Consider the following 22,245-nt stretch of genomic DNA (forward strand, 5'->3'; position numbering starts at 1 on the left):
CTTCCGGGAGAATGACGTAGTACAGCCGTCGAAGAGCGTTTGTTGCGTGTTTTTGGATCCCGAATCGGACCTTAGATTCTAACGCACTTTCATGCCTCGAGACGACTAAGAGAGTTAATGGGAGCAATCCTTCATCTCAGACTTTCCTTTACTTCACTGGATGCAGGATCTACGATCCAATCAGGGGAGCCGCTCATTGATCAATGTCTTTAAAGTGAGTCTACATTAGCCATTGGGTCTGGTAATGTACGATGTACCTCTACTGTAAATAGAGAAAGTTAAGTATTGCTTGAATGTCTCTACAGAGGAAGGATGTGGGTGTCCTTCCAATGGTGGCCTACTTGCGTTTTACGACAAGCAGCCTGGCAGTAATTGTATAATGGAAGCTTTTTACAAGTGATCTTGCAGCAATGGTAAAATGATAACTTTTTGCAACAAGCGGCCTGTCACAAATGGTAAAATGGAAACTTTTTGCAACAAGCGGCCTGTCACAAATGGTAAAATGAAAACTTTTGCAATAAGAGGCCTGTCACAAATGGTAAAATGGAAACTTTTTGCAACAAGCGGCCTGTCACAAATGGTAAGATGGAAACATTTTGCAACAAAGGGCCTGTCACAAATGGTAAAAATGCTTGTGATAATTTGTCTTTTAAACTTACCTCTTGCTCGTGGTTTCGTAAGCAGTTTCTGTACAGTGTTGTCATATGCTTCCTCTTTGGCCACCCCTGAATCTTTCACTAGTTTCTCTTTGACAGCAATGCAGATGTTATATTTTGCCAACAGATCTTCCAATTCCTCAAAAGCCTGCAACAAAAATAAAACAAGAAGTGAATAATTTAAGCAGTTGAGTTTTATATATGTTTACATGCAACATGGATATATGTACACAGTAAGACATGTGTCAACAGAGCAAATATGTCTTGCGAAATGTGCTATAAAACAGGTTGTATCATCTGTCAACATAGGAGTTTTTACACGTTCGAATTTCTGTTTGCGTTTATGTGTTATAAGCTTCAGAAGATGAAATGATACGTTATTTACATAAATTCAGGAGCTGGTCCAGGTAAGGATTATTCCCTTCTTCAAGAGTTCAGAGTGTTTTCTAGAAGGATTTCTTCTATTTACTTCCTATATGTACGAGAAAGGACTCAAAAATAACTGAAATTTTCTGAGAAAAACAAACATACACTTTATATGTTTTTTTAAAATACAACTTTGTTTCAAATACAACTTTAAGCATCACTTGTCCAAATGTTCATTCCATTTTTGATTGCACCTTTCAAATTCGGTCTCTTTGATATCTGCTTCAATGGACACTTTGTCCCTTTTAAAACGAGCAAACCATTCGTACACTTGCGTTTACTGAGAGCACATTCTTTGTAAAGCTGTTTGCGACATCATAATAATTTCTGCTGTGTTCTTGCCGAGTAAAAAAACAAGAAATTCACAGCCACACGTTGTTTGTGAGAATCTGCCATTTCTTAATGTTACGAGTGCGCAGACACGTACGTAGAACTGCCAGCAAAGCCACACGCATCGTTGTTGGTTGACGCCATTTGTTATACTGACTCACGGAAGGTCCTCCCACAGCGTCCTGGGGGGGGGGTGCAACCTCGTTACACGATGCGCAGGAGTACGATTCCGGTTATTTTTGGGTCCCCCCTCGTATATACTTAACACTTGGAAAGGTTCTGTTACAACTGTTTACTGGCACATCTGAAAAAAAAAAAAAAGACGGATGCACATTTATTAATCTCAATTTGCTACACATGAAGCTAAAACTTTTTTTTTTTTATTTTTAAATGACGACCAAATATGTGTAGCCATTCAGATTCGGAAGTACTGTAAAGCAAAAATTCTGTTACTGCTCGCTACAGAACGCTTTTCAGGGAAGTAATGACAGCAGTCTTTGGGTTGCGAGCCTAGAGAGTATAAAACAGTGGAGAGTATAATACATTGAGGTCTGTATTATCAGGTGGTCATTCATCTGTTGTAACATATTTGAAATATTTTCCTATTGCTACGTTTAAATTGACTTATACTATTTTCATGCGTAGAAGTAGATTTCTGGGTAGATCTGCCGACAACAATGTAACAAAGCAGCACAAATTATGGAAGGGAGATTCTGTCACAGTTTTTTTTCTGTTCTTGGAACTTTATGTTGTTCGCATCTATTTTGAAGTAGCACTTTCTCCCACTAGTTATTTTTCTTCCCACTAAGGGAAGTCGGATGTAATTTTTGTTTGCTTATAGAACTATTTGGTGTAACAGCCCTTGTGGGCCTCAGCCGCTCCAAAGCCAACGCTCCAATGCTAAATAATCAGTTAATTTCCCAAGAACTATGCTTAATTTTATGTATTATTCTTTTATGTCTTACTTCTTCAAATTATGCCTTTGAATCTAGTTGTATCTAGTTTTAGAAAACCAAAATCATATTCAGAGTAGCAAAATAACGGTTTCTCTAATCTAAACTCTCTTTCACATGAGGCCACTGAGTCGCACAAACAGCTTGTGAAGCATTGCTTTAAATCGGAGCTTTCATACTAAGCAACCGCAGTTGCCTCCACTAAAACAGTTGCTTCCACCATCTGCTCTAGCGTAACCATCTAGAGCAACTCTCAGTATCCGCCACTCGTGAAGAAGATTGTCTTAAATGGACGCTTTCGCATGGGGACACTGCAGTGGCCGCCACCGCACAAGGTTGTTCAGTGTATCTTTTGTAAATAATTATAAAATGAAACATAAACTTAGTTGGATTACTGATCAGAGACAAATAAATGCACAATTGTTTATCGCTTAAAATTTACCTTATTTTATATCATATACTGGAGTTCTCGACTGCCTTAAAACACCTATAGGCTATTCATATATTTTGTGTTAAAATGCAATCTCGTCTCTGTGATGAATGCATAAGGTACCAGGAACAGATTGTTGCCTGCTTCTTTATATTACTATTATCTTTCAAATTGCCTTTATAATACTGATCTTTTCTGCAACGTGAATCGTGCCCACGAGAGCTAACTAGTCCTCTATTATATTTTGCCAAATGAAGCTTTTCCGAATCTATTATTATTATTATTATTATTATTATTATTATTATTATTATTATTATTATTATTATTATTATTATTAATATTTAACATCTAAAGAAAGAAAAAAAGGAGGGAGATATGTTGTTGACAAAACCAAACATACATCAATGGTATTCCTCGTGGCTAAGTGGTTGGAACTTCGCGACCTGTGCAGGAGGCCAGGTTCAATTCCAGTGGTAGGTATTAGCTTTGAACTGAAGCCAAGGGCACCGATCCTGGGGGGCCAAGGAGGCCCTGGCCCCCTAAAGCACACGTGGGCTCCCTATTAAATTTATGAATATACAATATTTGGCATAATTTGAATGCAATTTGTTTTAAAATTCTCATATATATACCTTCTGCATCTGAATGCCCCCCCCCCAATTTTCAGAGAAATCGGCGCCCTTGACTGAAGCCACGAATCTACGTCTAATATAGCCTTCTAGCATATGTTCTATATATTTCTTGTGTCCTGACAAGCCCTCCCACCACAGAGAAAACACGTGGGTGTTAAAGGATAAAAAAGTAGAAAGAAACAAAAAAGTTTTGATGTCTGCTATCAGTTGCTTGGTTTATATTTTCGTTCATACTAGGTGCAACTTGGTAGCGTAAATCAGTTGCTGTGTATGAAAGGGCTTTAAGGTTTCTCTACTAATGATATTTAATTTCTTGAAGTTGAAAACTTTTCTCAAAATACAGGGGATTATTTATCTAAAAAAATGAGTTTCTTTTTCTCCCACGCTATCTGCGAAGTCAAATGTTTCCGAAAACATAACATTACCTGATATTCTGGAAACCTTAGTACGTTTCTAAACTTCAAGAAATTACATGGAAAAGTCGACGGGAAGACTAGTGCATGCAAAGAGCACCATTATCAACAGTTTTACGTCAACAACCGTTGTTGTTTAACAATTTACTAACTATTTGTTGTTGTTGTTGTTATATTTATTTGATTTGAAGAAATTGTAGTAATTAGAACATGTTGACAGAATTTGAGACACACTTTTGTATTCATTTTCAGTGTTTATTCAATTTTGTACTGAAGTAGGAGAACAGTGATCTGAAACAGAAAATAAAAGCTTAGCGCAAACTTTTTAGGACTAGAATCGTACAGTTGTTAGGGGGAAAGTCGAGGAACACAGTTAACACAACCAGAAATTGTATATTATTGTCTGTTTGGAAGGAGTTTCCGTCTCGCCCTTTCATACATGACAAAGCAAACTTTTGTAGATAAACATAAAGTTGGTGAAACTAATGAGAACTTTTGGGGAATAAACGATAAATGGATAAATTACCTAGCTCAGCGGATATACATTTATACATTTCTCTTCCTATTGATGATATATATATATATATATATATATATATATATATATATATATATATATATATATATAGGGTGTTTCAAAATAATATCATAACGTTCGGGAGTGATTCCTGACACCAAGATAAGACAAAAAGTATAGACCAACCTGGGTGCAAAAATCCGTTATTTTGGAGCTATAGGCTGCCGAAAACATTAAAAAATAAAATGAACTTTGGAGATCTATAGTTCACGGTAGTCGAGTCAAGACTTCTCTTAGGTACTACTATGTGCCCTCTCCAAACATCCATGTTTCAGAATCTTGCGGTACTTTCGCAGCAATTTTTATAGAGGTAGCTGGTGAGTACTTTAAATTATATGCCCTTGGCCTAACTCCCTCTATAAAAATTGATGCGTCAGTTACTTAGGATTTTGAAATATGTACTTTGGATGAGCACATATTAGTTCCTAAGTGAAGTATTGACCCACTACGGTAGGTGCCATAGCATTGGAGCTATGGACCTTTAAAGTTCATTTTTTCATGTTTTCGGCAGCGTATAACACCCAAATGACGGACTTCTGCACTGAGGTCTTTCTATACTTTTTTTTTATCTTATCTTGGTGTCAGGAATCACCTGTCGAACGTTACCGATGTTGTTTTCAATCTTTCTCTCTCTCTCTCTCCATACATACATACATATATATATCGGATGTTCTAAAAATGACCCCAACATACTACAAAAGGCTGTTATATAGGAGAAATAAAGTCATAATTAGAGACCGGACGTTAGGCAAAATGCCTATTCTTTAATATTAAAGATATGATCAAAATTAACGTTTTAAAGTTTATATGGAGGACTATAGTTTCAATTTAAGCCAATTTTCATTTTGCCTATTTTTCTTATTTCTCCCATTCCTGCCTAAATAATTGCTTTAGTATCTAACGTTTCCTATTCTATGCATTTTCCTCAAAATAAGACTTTATTAGGGAAATATATAATTTAGTATTTCAAAAAAGAATTTTGCCTCTTCCGAGAAATATAAGTGTTGTTTGTAGTGATAAGATGTCGTAAGACTTTAGACTGATATGTGTACTGATAGAGTGCTGTAAAACTTTGGACTGCAGTGTGCACTGATAAGTGTATAAAATGTGGAGTGTTATGTGTAGTGATAAAGTATTGTAGAGAATGTATTTAACAAACATACATGGAATACATCAAGCTTTGTTTTTATACATACAGTAAAAGATAGTAACAAATAGGTGTATTTCTACATTCTGTGACCATTATTTATTACTTGAATTTACTTTTTTAATTGTATTGAATATTTATCTTCACTATTTCGAGTTACATTATAGTGCCTATTTTACTGCTTATTTTTAAAATTTTAAGTGCCTATTTGCCTGCCTATTTTCCAGATTTTAAGTGCTTAAACATCCGGTCTCTAGTCATAATGCTACATAATGGATAACCTCTACCCTTCAGACACTATAGGCAACCAATAACTTGAATATATAGAAAAGTCATAGTCATACGTCTTGCGAATGAAATCAAAAAAATACACACATTTATTTATTTAATATTTATTTAATATTTATTTAATATTAAATAAAGATTATTACACACTTATATAATATTTAATATAAAAATACATTGATTTAATATAAAATGTGTTTTTATATTAAATAAGTGCAGTCTTGTTCAGCAGTGTGTTTATTTTTCTCATAGAAAAGTCGTGTAAAACTTTGGAAACTAGTAACATTATTGCATGAAATGTCATGCAGTTACATTGATTTTTTCTAGGTGGCAGGAGAAATCGGCTGACTCAGAGTAAATGTAAGTTGTATGAGTAACGACAGTGTAACAACAATCGCGACTTAGGACAATTGCAATTAAGAAGGAAGTAGTCTATCTAGGACTAGCTCGGGAAAGTAATGCTTCCAGAGGTATGAACGAAATACACGGTTCTGATTGGTTGGCGTTATCCATGTCTTGCTACGTAGCTTACATACAGTAGAAATCAAACGGTTACTGATGTCAGCCCTCGTGGCCAAGCATGTTAGCGCTACGTGCTAGTAAGGGAAATCGTTTTTGGCGTGGGTTCAAACCCGGACCAATAAAAGTTTTTTTTTAAATTTTTTTTCATAACACTTTTTTTATTAAAATAAGGTGAAAATAATACTAAAAAAATGATTTATTTATTCTTGTGCAGATAGGTAGTAGTAGTAGGAGGAGGAGTAGGAACGGGTTAAAACCCAGCGGGGCTCGTTTTGTTCCACCAACTTAAAACAGCTGTCTACAGTAGCGTGTGAAAAATCCTACTTCCGGGAGCATTACTCTCCCGAGCGGGTCGTGTCTATCTTAATCTGGAAATTCTACTGACAATTGCGATCAACTGTCAAAATGTATATTGTTGAAACCCCATAATTTTCAATATACATATTACTAATACTCACAGCAACATTATTGATAACACTAATCAACAAATTTTAACTTTTTTCCTATAATATGAGAGAAATCACATGATTTGAGAGGAACTTTTTGCGCTGAATTCGAATATGCATTCCGTTTTTCTCCATCACATACAGTTTTCCCGCGACAATGGGATATTGGGGAAATTCCCTCAAAAATGTCCCTTTATCGCGTATATCATAACTCTTGCCCCCTTACGAATAACAACACAAGAATTAAACTAAAGAAGTCTTCATTGATACTCAATAAACCCGCTAAGTTTCAGAACAATCATGTTATTATTTCTAGGGAAATAAAGATATTTGTATGTCTATGCTTTCAGATCTTTTGGGTTGGTGGAAAAAACGATTTGATTCATTACTACAGGCACAGACATAAATAGAATACAATATAATTTACATGTATCACAATTTACAATAAACAATAATACAGATATTTAAAAAAAAATGTAATGCAAAAGCCATTAAAACTACCAGAATATATGAAAGAATATTGCCACACTGTTAACTATTTTCAAGTTATTACCACGGCTTTATAATACAATTCTAACAGACTATTTTACGAATTACGTATTTTCATCTCTTATTATAACGACTTTCTGTGGCCTTTCTTCAGATTACCACATTTTCCACACCGAGGACATTCCGAACATGTCTTTTACAAGAGAACACTGCGAAAACGCAACATCAGTAAATTATTAACAACCTCAAATGCGTTAGTTTATGAATAAGATGTAGTTTTTATAGTACAAGGGAAAAGCGTTAGATATAATCATATACAGACCAGCAAACGCGACATATAAAACGAAAACTCTTAAGAGCAAAGAGATATTTACGCGGTAGGATACATCATCTGCTCCCGTGGGACTATTGCTTTGAAAGCAAACCGCGGTACAGACGGTGTGCAAAGAGGAGTTGCATATTAATTTGTCTTCGCGGAGTAAACAGAAAACTTTCAAAACAAGACGGTTCTCTTGTTTACGTTTTAATAAATAAAATTATATTCATTAGGGGAAGGAACATACACATGCATACACATATATACACACCCACTTGAACATACAGAACTTTTCAGGCAGAAGGAGATGCATTTCTCCGCCTAAGGAAGCATTAACTTTGAAGTGGATTGAAGCTCATGTAACACTTGAAAGTTGTGCCTAAGTTTAAACATCTGACATAATTAACAAGCTAAAACTGAGCTGATGGTGTCTTCATTAACCATAAAGTAATGTGAGATACTTCAAGCTTAAAGATTTCAGAATATTGTTATACAGTGAAGCCTGTCTATGTCGGCACCATTAAAAAGTGCTCAAATTACAGCATATCAGCGTATTTTGAAGCAATAATTGTTTATAGATTCTAAAATATACGTATTTTTAATGCACTTATTCATAATTATAAACGAATTATTTTGTGCCGTCTATGTATTATAGCTATATCTACGAGGCACGTTTTGAGGGGTCTCGTCTTGGAAAGGTGTTGTCAAAGTGAACTTGTATTATGTTGTTCCCATCAACAAGGATGAGACAAGAACTCGTTCCACTATCGTGTTTTCTACCACCTGGATAACATAAATATTTGAAGCGTTCAAAAAGGATTGACACTCACGCGATGTTCGTGACAATAACCATTTATTGGAACAACGTCGATACATGTGATATAGGTAGTTACCCTTAATATCTACGTATCGTTGCTATCGTTGCTATCGTTCTGGCAGTTTCTGTATTTGGGTAGTAAACCATTCCTTGGGCGTATCCCGGCGTCACTGTTAGACAACGGCTCGGAATAATTGGTATCTTTTTCTTTTTCTTTTTACCACACATGACTTCTTTTATTGCATAGAACAGGGTATAGTCACTTGTGACAAGATCCAGTCAGTGAGTAGCGAACATGAGGCAGAGCCGTTAACCCTAGAACAGTCAAGGTTAGAACAGAATAGAAATGGTCTGCGGCAATGTGGATGTGCGTTGTTGTGTTGGAGAATAACACCTCACATCCATTTTCCAGGGCGATGTTGCTGAACGCAATTAAATAGATTGCCGCAGTGAGTTGCAGTACCGATTGCTGTCTGTGGAAAATTCCAGGAGCCAGCCATTTTAACACAAGGATTTCCTCCTGATTCCAGAACACAGTGGCCATTTGGTTGCGGACGAATAGTCCTGGCCGTGCCATCTTGAAGGAGGATTCTCAGCGTGCAGCAACCTTCTTGTCAGGAGTCTCGTGTCAGAACCATTACTCGTCGACGATGACAAGCTTTCCAAAAACTCCGCTGTATCCAAGTTGTACCGTTACAGAAATTGTTGGCATATATATACACATACTTTTCATTCTGAGCAGAGGTGAGCTAATGAGGAATACATTGCGCTAACATTGCAAGAACACTAACCTAGCAGTGGAATTAGAAAATCACACACTGTAAAATTAATAACACTGGTCTGCAAAATCAAAACTTTTTTTCGCTCCCACGAACGAAAATAGGTGATTCCTATAGGTTTCGAGCTCCTGAGTTCGAATCCGTAACCCTTTTTTCTCCAGGATGTACCAGTTTTCAGGGATGAGGGGGGTGTTTCAATATCCGCCCAAAGATGCTATTCTTCACCCATAATAATTTGCACGTTATAATTTAAATATCAATATAAATTATGCAGATAAAATTGCATAAAAAGTTAAACACTTACGTGTCACTTGGTTTTCCTACTCCTCTTGTAATTACTACAGGGTGTCTCGCGTGTCACATTCCAACAGAAGTCTGCCAACATATTCACACTCCATTTACCACTGTAGCGCCTCTCCATGGTAGCTATTTGCTGGTGAAACCTTTCCCCGTGTTCGCCAGAGACCTCCCTCAAGCTGTACATTTCAGGGAAGAAGTCCAGGTGGCAATGCAGGAAGTGTAACTTTAGGGACATATTACATCCCATGTTACGAAATGAAGTAATTAATCTGCCCACAATGTCTTTGTAATCAAGTGACTTATGATTCCCTAGGAAGTTACTGCACACTTCTCGAAAGACCTCCCAAGCCTCTCTTTCCACTTCATTAAGCTTAGAAGAAAATGTAGTATCCTTAAAAACGTCTCTGATTTGAGGTCCCGTAAAACACCTTCTTTCACTTTGGCCTCGCTGAGTCTTGGGAATAGTTCTCTGAGATGATTAAATGCTTCACCATCCCGGTTCAGGGCCTTGACGAAGACCTTCATGAGCCCTAATTTGATATGAAGGGGTGGTAAGAATATTTCCTCCGGATCCACAAGACGTTCATTAGCCACGTTCATCTCCCCTGAGACCAGTTGCTTCCTTGCCGGCCGTTTTGTGATGGTGTACTGATCTTTGGCTCGACTATCCCAATGACACAAGAAGAAGCAGTGCTTTGTGTAGCCTCCTTGTAAACCAGTGAGGATGGCAATAACCTTAAGGTCAGCGCATACAGACCACTGGAACTGTTCGTACTTTATTTTCTGCAATAGGTTTCGCATGTTCTCGTATGTTTCTTTCATATGTACAGCATGAGCAATAGGGATGGCTGGCTTTTCATTGCCATTGTGTGGTAACACTGCCTTGAGACTTATCCTAGAGGAATCTACGAATAGCCTCTAATCTTCAGTGTTGTAGTTCAACTTCAGTTGTCCCATAAGCGATGGAATGTCACTGCAATGCACCAAATCACCATCCTTTGTAAAATTAGGAACTAGGCTCACCTCTCTTTTCCTATACATCGATATATTCACATCTTGGTTTAGTAGATTCCATTGTTGAAGTCGTGATGCAAGCAACAGGACCTTAGACTTGGAAAGGTTTAAATCTCTGATCAGATCATTCAGCTCTTCCTGACTTATCACATGTGATTCATTAGTGTCAGGCACTGGAGCGTAATTGTGATCTGACTGTGTACTCGAAGATTGTGCAACATTCTCACAAGCAGCAGGTTCTTCATCGGATGAAACACTGCACAGGGTGTATGAGTCTGGTGGTACGGGTACAGGCAGACAAACATCATGTTTCACAGGTCTCCTCGCGGATTCCAAGTTAGGACACTGTATTTTATGCTTTATGTTTTTTGAGAAACCTTTTATATTAGTCAGGCAGAAGTAACAGTCTGAAACATGATCACGGGACTCGCGCCAAACCATAGGTACGGCGAAGGGCATCAATTTATGTGTACCTTTCAACCATCCTGTGAGAGTACGCGCATACGAGTTACAACTTTGTTTCGGAACCCAAACGCGATCCTGGTCGCCGATTTTACACCCGAAGTACAGATGGTAGGCTGTCTTCAGGAACGGTGACAATGGCCAACTTTGTCCCTTGAAAATCACTTCCCCACATATGTAGCAGAATGAATCTGTTGAATTGTTGCAAGTTCTCGGCATGTTCGTTTAACACAAACGTCAACATTTCACACAGAAATATTTTTCACCTACGGTATACACAGACACAGCATAACACCACTTTCTAACACGAAGATCAACTCGAAACTGAAATATTTGTTTCACGCGACAACGTGGTGTATGTCTTGGCGCCTTTTTTCAACAATCTGTCTGTCGTCTAGACAAAAGGGAGCCGACGAATGATCGCAAGTTGATTACGAAACCTTTCTCCGTCAATAACGCCTAGGTTTTAGTGTATGCAGTGTGGAACGACAATAAATCTTTGCAACCCAAGGGGAGGGGATATGTTTCCGGGGGGTCGTGAGCTAGAGAAAAGAATGTTCCTGGGATATAACCTAGTAACAGTTCTTGGATTAATATAAAAATTCAGAATTATGCACTCCAAACACGGAAAACACATATTAAATACGAAAAATACGATTTTTCTGTCAATTATGGAAACAGCACCCCGCCAAAAAATCCCTTATGTGCTGGAACTTTCTCGATGAGATATTCGTAACTAGCGTCTCGAAATCTATCCGGTACACCCTTTCACCCTCGTAAAAATTCAGAATTATTCACTCCAAACATGGAAAACACATATTAAATAGAAAAATACGATTTTTCTGTCAATTATGGAAACAACACCCCGCCAAATAAATAAATAAATAAATAAAACCTTATGTGCTGGAACTTTCTCGATGAGATATTCGTAATCAGCGTCTCGCAATATATCCGGTACACCCTTTCACCCTCGTGGGAGAATTTTCATGCCGACCAGTGTAATCGCGAAAGAAACAATTGGAGTTTGTCAGACTCCTCAGAATATAAGTGTAACTTTTCTTCATCAGACTAGCTTAATAAAGGGTTTAAAAAAGCATAACAGGAGTTCCACAAAATCCGCATAAATATTTATCTTCTATAATTAAAGTTGGAATGTTTGTATTGCACTCTTTGTCCTCGTTCCTATTATATAATTCAACAATTTGGTAAAATACACCCTCCATTCCAAAAGAAACCGAACGTTTTAAAAAAACAAAAAAGCAATGTACATTTCGGAACAAATCATTTTTATTAATCAATGTATTCCCCTTCTGCATCGATACACATATTTGCACGCTCCAACAAGTTGTCAAACGACTTCTCCATGTCCTTTATTGGAATGGTCTTTAGGACGGCGGTCGTCGCCTTCTCAATGGCATCAATCGATGCGTGCCACTTTCATTTCATCGCCAAATGCAGTTTCGGGAACAGATAGAAATCGCACGGAGCGAGATCTGGTGAATAGGGCGGATGATACAACCGAATAATGTGATTTTTGACCAAAAATTCAGTTACAAGTCGCGAACGATGTGATGGTGCATTATCGTCCAAAAGAGTCCAACTGCCGATTTCGCGATATTCGGGCCGAATACGACGAATTCTTGCTAGCAAACGCTTCATGACGCCCAAGTAAGACTCTCCAGTGACTGTCTGGCCGGGCTGAACAAATTCTTTGGGGATAATTCCTTTTGAATCGTAAAAACAAATCAGCATCACCTTAACTTTTGACTTCACCAAGCGACTTTTTTTGGGTTTTCCTTCATCCGGCGCTCTCCATTCAGCACTTTGCCGCTTTGTTTCGGGCTCATATTCAAAACACCACGTCTCGTCACCAGTTACAATCGATTTCAAGAAGTTTCGATCCTGCCGAGCACTTTTAACGATGTCTTTGCAATGCGCAATTCGATCAACTTTTTGGTCTTCGGTGAGTTTGTGTGGTACAAACCGCGAATTAACCTTCTTAAGGCCCAAAACTTCGGTCAAAATGCGGTATGCGGTTGTTTGAGGAATGCCTAATTCCATTTCAATAACTTTCACCGACGATTTTTTGTTATGTTTGATGAATTCACGCACTTTTTCGATGTTTTCTTCCGATAATCCGGTTCTGGGACGGCCTGATCTTTCGTCATCATCCAGCGTCTCTCTACCCGATTTGAATCGCCTGAACCACTCGTAAACTTGAGTACGGGATAGACACTCATCACCATATGCATTTTGTAGCATTTGGTGCGTTACACTAAAAGTTTTACCCAGTTTAACACAAAACTCAATTGCAGCTCGTTGTTTGAAACTCATTTTCCGACCGATGTACACAACACACTGACAGTTGAAACGCAATAACTTTGTTGCCGTGCATCCAAATGTCATGACATTTATACCAGTTGTCAATGAGGGACTACGCCATCTACCGGTAAAATATTACAACAGATGGCACTAGTGGTACTATTTGTTTTCAAAAGTTCGGTTTCTTTTGGAATGGAGGGTGTAAGACAATTTGGGCAATCATTTGGGGTAATATGCACAGCTTTGTGAATGAATTATGAACCTCATGTTCACATATACGATTTCCATCCACCGAAATCGACTATATTAGTGCTTGGCCAATTAGTATATAGATTTCATTTCAAATTTTTGCCCTCCCCGCTGGTCTAGTGGTTAACGCGTTTATCTTTGGTGCATATTGTCTCCGGTTTTATTCCTGTCGGGACAGCTTTCTAAAAAAAAATTTGAAAACGTGGATTCCGTTTGAAAATATAAATCCACACCTCGATGGCTCGAAAGGAACGCTTAACTTCGACAAACTAAGAAATATAGAATTTTCTGCCTTGTATTGTTGCAAAAAGGGAACGCTGAACTTTAACAAAGAAATTTAGAATTTCCGTCTTGTATTATGGCGAGTGCAGGAAGGTTTGCTCGTCTACTTTGATAGACAGCTACTTAAGCTTCGGCGGTCGAGCTTGCAATACCCATACCCTCATTTTGTTTTTTCTGGTGCGTGGGGTCCCTGGTTCTATCCCTGGTCTGGTAAGTTTGTGGTGGACAACATCGTTTCTATGGACTTTCTCGGGGTACTATTGTTTTCCTCCCACATTTCATTCCACCAATTCTTCCACCATCAATGACTTGCCTTATTCATCCGTTTCCCTTAGACTAAATGGCAAAATTGAGGGGCGTTAAAGTAAAAGATTTCATTTTTTTCATTTTTTAAACGTTTCTGTTCACCTACGTCTGTCGAGATACACAGTACTGCTTTTGAAAAAAATCTTAGCACTCACCTATCTGTCTTTAAAAAAAAAAAGAAAACAACTCACTTTTCAATTAAAAGCTAAACTAAATGTCAGAAATTCTTTTCTGATTTTTATGACCTTTATTTCAAACAATATACAGAATCGTTCTATGCGGGTTTCGCCACGAAACGAGACATAATTTTTGTGACAAGAAAGGAGCTGAGACAGTTCTTCCAATAAAAAGGCAGGTACTCTTGTCGAGACAATAGATCACTTTTACGACATTTTCACGAAACTTCTTCCTCGTAGAAAAATCTAGAAGCATGGTGGAAGTACAGTCTTCTAAAGAGAGGAACTTATTATTATTATTATTATTATTATTATTATTATTATTATTATTATTATTATTATTATTATTATTATTATTATTATTATTATTAATATTATTATTATTATTATTTAATACGAGAAAGGATCGAAAACTAAGGTTACAAGGCTGATATTTGTGGAATTTCGTCTGTTATAGAGGGATAAGGAGTGTGCGGTAATTTTAATACATGGAGTTGGCAACTGTGCTGCAGAGTTTCAGCCACCTGTCACATACGGCGCTAGCTGTCTGTAGACAAAAATAGCAATTCGTTTGGAAAACTGGTTTCGCGAAGAAGTTCGCTGACTTATTCGATTTCTGTGAACGAAACATGTAATTGCAGCTGAAATTCACCGGCAGCTGATAGAGGTTTATAGAGAGACTGTAATGACACGTCAGCATGTCGCTTAATGGTGTCGAAAGTTACAGTGCGCGGCCGCGTACAGTCCAGATCGCCATACTGTTGAAGCAGTTTCGCTCGAACATCATCGACCACCCTTCCTACACGACCCGCTCGTCCCGCAAGCACGTTTGTTTTTTCGCGCGCTACTCTAGCCAGCTGTTTTACGCGCTATCCTAGCCAGTTGTTTTAAGTTGGTCACAAAATTTATAACATGGAGTATAAAAGGAACAAAACGAGCCCTGTGGGGCTTCTAACCCGTTCCTACTACTACTACTACTACTTATCTGCACAAAAGTAAGTAAATCACTTATTTTAGTATCATTTTCATATTATTTTAATTCAAAAAGTGTTATAAAAATGTAAAAAAAAAAAACTTTCGTTGGGCCGGGTTCGAACTCACACCAAAAGAGATTTTTTTTACTATCATATCGCGCTAGTCACGAAGACCGACAGCAGCAATCGTTTGATTTCTGCTATTTAAATGCAATGTGGCAAGAAATGAATAACGCCAACCAATCAGAACTGTGTTTTTCGTTCCTGCTTCCGGGAGCATTACTCTCCTGAGCTAGTCCTCTTCCTACAGTCCGGTCCTCGCTCCAAGCGACTTTCACCTGTTCCCACACTTGAAGAAGCACCTAGATGGCCGTCGCTTTGCTTTAGACGAGAAGGTGAAACAGTTCGTGACAACGTTCCTGAACATGCATGGACAAGATTTTTACCAAAAGAGAATTTTCAAACTCATCCCACGATGCGACGAGTGTCTCAACCGATGTGAAGATTATGTCGAAAAATAACCTAATGTACTCTCATGTCCAAAGTTATTGTCGCATGTCTATAAATATGTTGTTGTAGGAATATAATTTGACAACGAATTCGCCCAGTATTTCTTATAATGTTAGTATGTGTATAATCGGCAAAGACATGTATATGGAAAATTTCATGTCAAAAGAGCAGTAAATAAGAACAATAAAACTTTCTTGTCCATTTAGCAACATTTTGTTCTACTCATTCCAATTTTCGTATTTATAATTCTGTTCCTATGAAATTTACCATAAATATACGTACATTTCCCAACTATACACCTAGTATTAAAAGTACCCTGCAAAATCATTATCAAGTTATATTCTTACAAGAAGACAGTTATAGATATACGACAATCATTTTTTACATGAGTGTCCGTACTATTTGTCGTTTGGTTGTATGAAATAGTATATATATACACGTTTCACTGCAGGCTTTGTAAACTTATTTTCTGATCACTAGTCGTAGAACAAGAAAGAAAAAAAAAATGAGAATCAAGGGTTTTCCAAGGATGTTATAAATAGACGATCTGCCCATATGTATCTTCATCCTATTAAATCGGTGAAGCCAAAAAACAACCGAGCATCGGCACGTCTGATTGGCTACTCTCGTTTCTGCCATCGTCTGATTGGTTACTTTCATTTCCGCCATGATTGTTGGTTCAAAACATTGCGATCCTATTGGGCGGAGTGGGCAGAGTAGGGGTGGCGAAACTGTGACGTATGGCTTCAAGATTTTGTTGTAAGGGCAGATCCTCTATTTTATAAGATCCTTGTGGTTTTCTACATAAACGTACTTCTTACAATCAATATGTAATGACACTTTTCTCATATTATCATTGTAAAAGTGCAATGTTTTTTTTAAAAAAAAAAACTAATTTTGACTGCTTTTGTTAGATTAGGACATATATAGTTTACATGTTATTTTGTGAACAAATCCACACAAATAAATTAAATTCTCGTAACAAACAATAGCAGAGAATACAGAGAAAACTAAATATACACAGTAATTCTATTTTTGAAAAAACAAGTAAAATTAAATTGTGTAGTTTATAAATCAATTAACGGTGATTTTATCGTGTAATAACAACTATGTATAGATTTCACCTACAACATGTTGGAATGAAATAGATCCATTAATTGTTTTAAATCGAAGAAAAAAATGTTTATCAGTTTGAATCCGTGCTTTTAAAACAGTGTTTCCAATCTATAAAGAAAAAGTATTGTATTTTTTCAAAATTGGAAATAATATGTGAAAACTGTAAAAGAAAAAGGAAAAATATTTAATATTGTATGTGACACACGTAGTAAAATTAGTACTACGGAGTTCTAAATCAATTTGACTGATTTCTTTTATTATTATTATTATTATTATTATTATTATTATTATTATTATTATTATTATTATTATTATCATAAGAAGTATAAAAGAACCCAATCTCTTCAAGATTATAATGTATTCTCTAAATTTCGTTCTGATTTTAAGAAGCAACTTACTATTGATAAAACTAAATATTATAATAAAATTGAGAATAGTTTAAAAAATAATCCTAAAAGATTTTAGAAGTGTACGAATAATAAAATAAATGCTAAAGATGGACATAAGGCAATATTAGTTGACGACGAATTTCTCTCTGATCCTCTGAAGCTATGGTCAAACAATTTGTAGCTGTTTATCATAAAGATGATATTAATGTGAATGATGATAATGTTACTTTTATAGCCAGTCAATTTTGTAGTGATCAAATATTCTTTTCTACTAAACAGGTAATTGATGTTATTAAATCTTTAAATGTTAAAGCTTCTGTAGGTCTTGATCTAATCCCGATTTCTATAATTAAAGGTATATCTGAAATAATTGCACCAATTTTGACATCATTGTTTAATTGGAGTTTAACATCTTATTTCTATCCTAATGTATGGAAAACTGTTGTTGTAACTCCAATTCCGAAAACTGATGGAAGGTTCGTAACTGATTATAGACCTATTTCTATTCTTGATGTAATACCTAACATTTTTGATCAGCTTATTTACAATTATCTTTATAGTTTCGTTGAACACTATATTATATCCGAACAGTATGGTTTTCTGAAGTGTAAATCAACTGAACTAAATTTGAATAAATTTTAGACATTAGTTTCTCCTCTCGTGCATAATCGTGGTCAAGTGGATACTATCTATTTTGACTTTGCTAAAGCCTTTGACAAAATATCCCATTATATTCTTCTTAAGAAACTTCATTCCTTTAAAATTCCTAAATCTTTGATACATTGGTTCGCTTCCTACTTCTTTGATCGTAAATTTGTAGTTAGATATGTGGGTTGTAAGCCATCTGTGTACAAGATTTCTTCGGGTGTTCCTCAAGGGTCCAACTTGGGTCCATTATTATTTTTAATATATGTCAATGATATTGGTAATTATTTGAAATGTCCCTTTTTACTGTACGCGGATGATCTGAAGATATTTTCAGAAATAGTAAGTAATCAGGATCACATTAAATTACAAGCCGATATTAACTCAGTATATTCAATGATCCATACAAAATTTACTTCCCTTGAACATGAACAAAATAAAAATTATATCTTTCTCTAGGAAAACGAATATATCTTATTTTTCATACTCAATAAATCAGCATACAATTCAACCTGTTTCAATCAACAAAGACTTGGGTGTTATGATGGATTCTAAGTTACTATTTGATCATCATGTTTCTACCATGGTTTCCAAGGCTAGAAGGAATCTGGGACTCATTAAAAGGGTTGCTAGAGATTTTAAAGACATTGCAACATGTAAAATCTTATATTGTGCATATGTTCGTTCTCATTTGGAATTCGCTAGTTTAATCTGGAATCGCAATCTTACTAGTATCACTCAAGTTCTGGAGTCAGTCCAGATTTCTTTCTTGGCTTGGTTAAAATATAAATTTAAATTATACGATATGACTAATAGGGAGATTCTTGCTAAACTGGATTTACAAGTTCTTGAAGTTCGGCGAAATTTAAGGCAAATCAAATTTATTCATGATATAATACATGCTAGAGTGAATTTAATTGAATATTTATGTATCAAAGTTCCCCTGTATAAGTCTAGGGTTTAAAGTTTCATATTATGTAATAATCAATTGGTTGGTTCTCCACTATTTACTAGTGTTGACTATAAATAAAAAATCTCTTAAAATTGATTTCTTTGATCCGAATTTTACAATACTCAAAAAACAATATTTGGAATATTTTATTTAATAAATATACAAATTCATCATGGTTTGGTATATTGTCTATTAAATTTATGTTGTTTTTCTTTTACCTACATTGTTTATATTTGTATTTTACCTACATTATTATAAATCTTTTTCAAATTTGTTTATTTTTATTGCGTTCAATATATTTAAGTTCTTAATAATACATCTTGTTTAATTTAATAGATATTGAATTGAGGTTATGTTGTAGTTTTATTTTATAATTTAGTTTGTATCAAACTTATGTGTAAAATTTTTATTTACTTTTTTTTGTATTTGGTCGTGATGACTTGATGTATTTTTAATTTATGTTGTTTTGTTTGTATTTTTCTCGTAATATTTTATTGTATATTATTGTATATATGACCATTTTGGCTTCGGCTGTGGTCTTTATTATCATAAATAAACAAATAAATAAATAAATAATTATTATTATTATGTATTCTGCCTTTCGGTGGCTCAGTGGTAGAGCGTTCACCTCCGGTGCTTGGGGTCCCTAGTTCGATCCCAGCTCGCGACGTGTGGAGTTTGTGGTGGACAAACACTGTGCTCGTGAGTTTTCTCGGGGTTCTCCCGTTTCCTCCCACTTTCTTCATTCCACCATTTCATTCATTTCTCATAATCACCGTCTTCCTTAGCCTAACCGGCATAACCGTGGGACGTAAAACTTAAAGATTTCGTTTCATTTTTTCGAATGTACACGACAAATATACTGTTAAAAATGGCAGATTGCATCTATTGTTTGTTTTCTCCTAACCGTGACACTATACTATTTGTAATAATAATAATAATAATAATAATAATAATAATAATAATAATAATAATAATAATAATAATAATAATAATAATAGAGTGGAGCAATGTCGAGTGAGATTCAATTTGGAAAAGCCTTAGTACGAAAACCGTTTCAATCGACAGTTCGAAGGAATACAGCTGCGTACAGCAAGATAATACCAGAATTTTCCAAGCCAACGTTAAACTGTTGTGGAAAGAATCAAGTTCTATAGCGTCCCGTTACTATTTTTTCCCTAAACTGCTTGGTTGATTGATTAATTAAAGTATTTATATTCTGTTTTTTTCAATGCCGAGACTATATGTTTCAAGACGTACTTTTCAAAGTGAAATTTAACCATTCAGAAAATCAAATCTTGGGGACAAATTCACAGAAAGCATGTGTATTACCCTCGTGGACATGAAAAGAGTGCTCCTGTTAATTGTGTAAGCAAGTATTGAAATCACGGTAAAATTTGTAAATTGTTTTCTGGAATTTTATTTATGCGGTTTAGAAACTTACTTTCTTTAGTAGATTTTCGATATACATTAAATGTAACTGTATTTAAGCTAATCTGAAAGAAAGAAGTTCCGAGAGTTTCTTATCTAGTATCTTTGTTTACCACTTACAGTTAACATGTGTTGATTACTACTTGGGTCAGAACTGTTATGTTACACGAGAATTTACCTGGAGTTTGCAACACTGTAGCAAATAATATTGCATTCCATGTTGCTATTGCAAATACTGGGAATACAATTAATGCTTTATTTACCATTCCTTTGCAGTTTAAATGACAGCGAAACAAAAATATTTGTTGTACCTTGCAATGTACGCAAAGTATTACATTATTTAAACATATACCATTACTGCAAAAAATAGATATGTATTCTTGTTAACCACGTTCATTTGTAAATATTCCACCGCAATGTTTTCACTCCAATACTTTTTTTTTTATCTAATTCCGTGTAACAACATTATCGTTTGTTGAACACCTATCTGCTTTTCAAGTTATATTGTTATTTTCTGTCAGGTCGCTTCGCTTTGCTTATATGATTATTTTGTTTACTTCCCACTGAACTAACTTCCCACTGAACTGAACCCAAAATCTACATGGAAATAAGATTGTAAAACAAGCATGTTGTAATATTGAGTTATTCGATAAAGCAGTAATTAATATGCAAAACTTGAAATAAAATAAAAAAAAACCTTTTATAGAAAAGAATAGTAACAAAATTCATAAAAAGTAGAAAATAATTTTAAAAGCGCTAAAAAGCTAGAAAATAATTTTAAAGGCGCTAAAAAGCAGAAAATAATTTTAAAACCACTAAAGAAAGCAGAAACTAGTTTTAAAAGCTCTAAAAAATAGAAAATTTTAAAAGCGTTAAAAAATTAGAATATAATTTTAAAATCGCTAAAAAGTAGAAAATAAATATAAAAGCTCTAAAAGAAACTAGAAAATAATGTTAAAAGCTCTAAAAAAACTAGATAATAATTTTAAATGCACTGAAAGTAGAAAATAATTTTGGAAACGCTAAACAAAAAGCAGAAAATAGTTTTAAAAGCGCTAGAATGTACAAAATAATTTTAAAAGCGATAAAAAGTAGAAAATAATTTTAAAAGCGCTAAAAAGTAGAAAATAACTTTAAAAGCTCTAGAAAAATATAGTAAATATCTTTAAAACCGCTAAAAAGTAGAAAATAATTTTAAAACCACTAAAAGGTAGAAAATTATTTTTAAAGCGGTAAAAAGTAGAAAATAATTTTTTAAAGTTCTAGAAAGTAAAAAATAATTTCAAAAGCGTTAACAAGTAGAAAATAACTTAAAAATCTCTAGAAAAAGTAGTAAATATTTTTAAAACCGCTAAAATGTAGAAAATAATTTTAAAAGTGCTAAAAAGTAGAAAATAATCTTAAAAGTGCTAAAAAGTAGAAAATTTTGTTAAAAGCGCTAAAAAGTAGAAAATAATTTTAAAAGCCATAAAAAGGAGAAAATAATTTCAAACTGCTAAACGATACTATTATTAATAAGAATTTTGAATTAGTGCCAAGCGAAACAAATTTGTGCCTAATAGAATCATCACTGAAATTATAGCTTTATGCTATGTATTAATTTGTTTGGCTACACAAACTTCAATTTTCTTACTTTAATAGTAACGTTTCAGCGCTTTAAAATTGTCTGCGTTTTAGCTTTGCTGAAGTTGGTTGATATTTTTTTAAACATAATGTTTTATTTTCTATTTTCTGTTATTTTTTATTTTTAAAAGTGGATTCACAATTTCTATTAAAGTTTGTTTTTCTTTTTATTATTTTTTTGTTATTCCAGCAGTTTAATTACATAGACTTAGAATAGTAGTGGCGTACGTAAAACTGTATATAGGCGTATGAAAGAAAGAACTGTATATAGGCGAT

The 22,245-nt window shown here is 35.0% G+C and overlaps 1 protein-coding gene across 2 annotated transcripts in view; it reads right to left on the minus strand.

Moving 5' to 3' along the window:
- LOC145672080 (metabotropic glutamate receptor 4-like) overlaps positions 1-22,245 on the minus strand; it is a 489,770-nt gene that overhangs the window by 157,041 nt on the left and 310,484 nt on the right. For both annotated transcript variants that reach the window (XM_081741333.1, XM_081741332.1), the window contains exon 3: positions 660-804. In XM_081741333.1, coding sequence (XP_081597459.1) covers positions 660-804 — 145 coding nt within the window. The remainder of the gene's footprint in view (positions 1-659; positions 805-22,245) is intronic.

This window comes from Thermobia domestica, chromosome 15, assembly GCF_964235325.1.
Source record: "Thermobia domestica chromosome 15, izTheDome1.hap1.1, whole genome shotgun sequence".
In the NCBI taxonomy this organism is placed as follows: Eukaryota; Metazoa; Arthropoda; class Insecta; order Zygentoma; family Lepismatidae; genus Thermobia; species Thermobia domestica.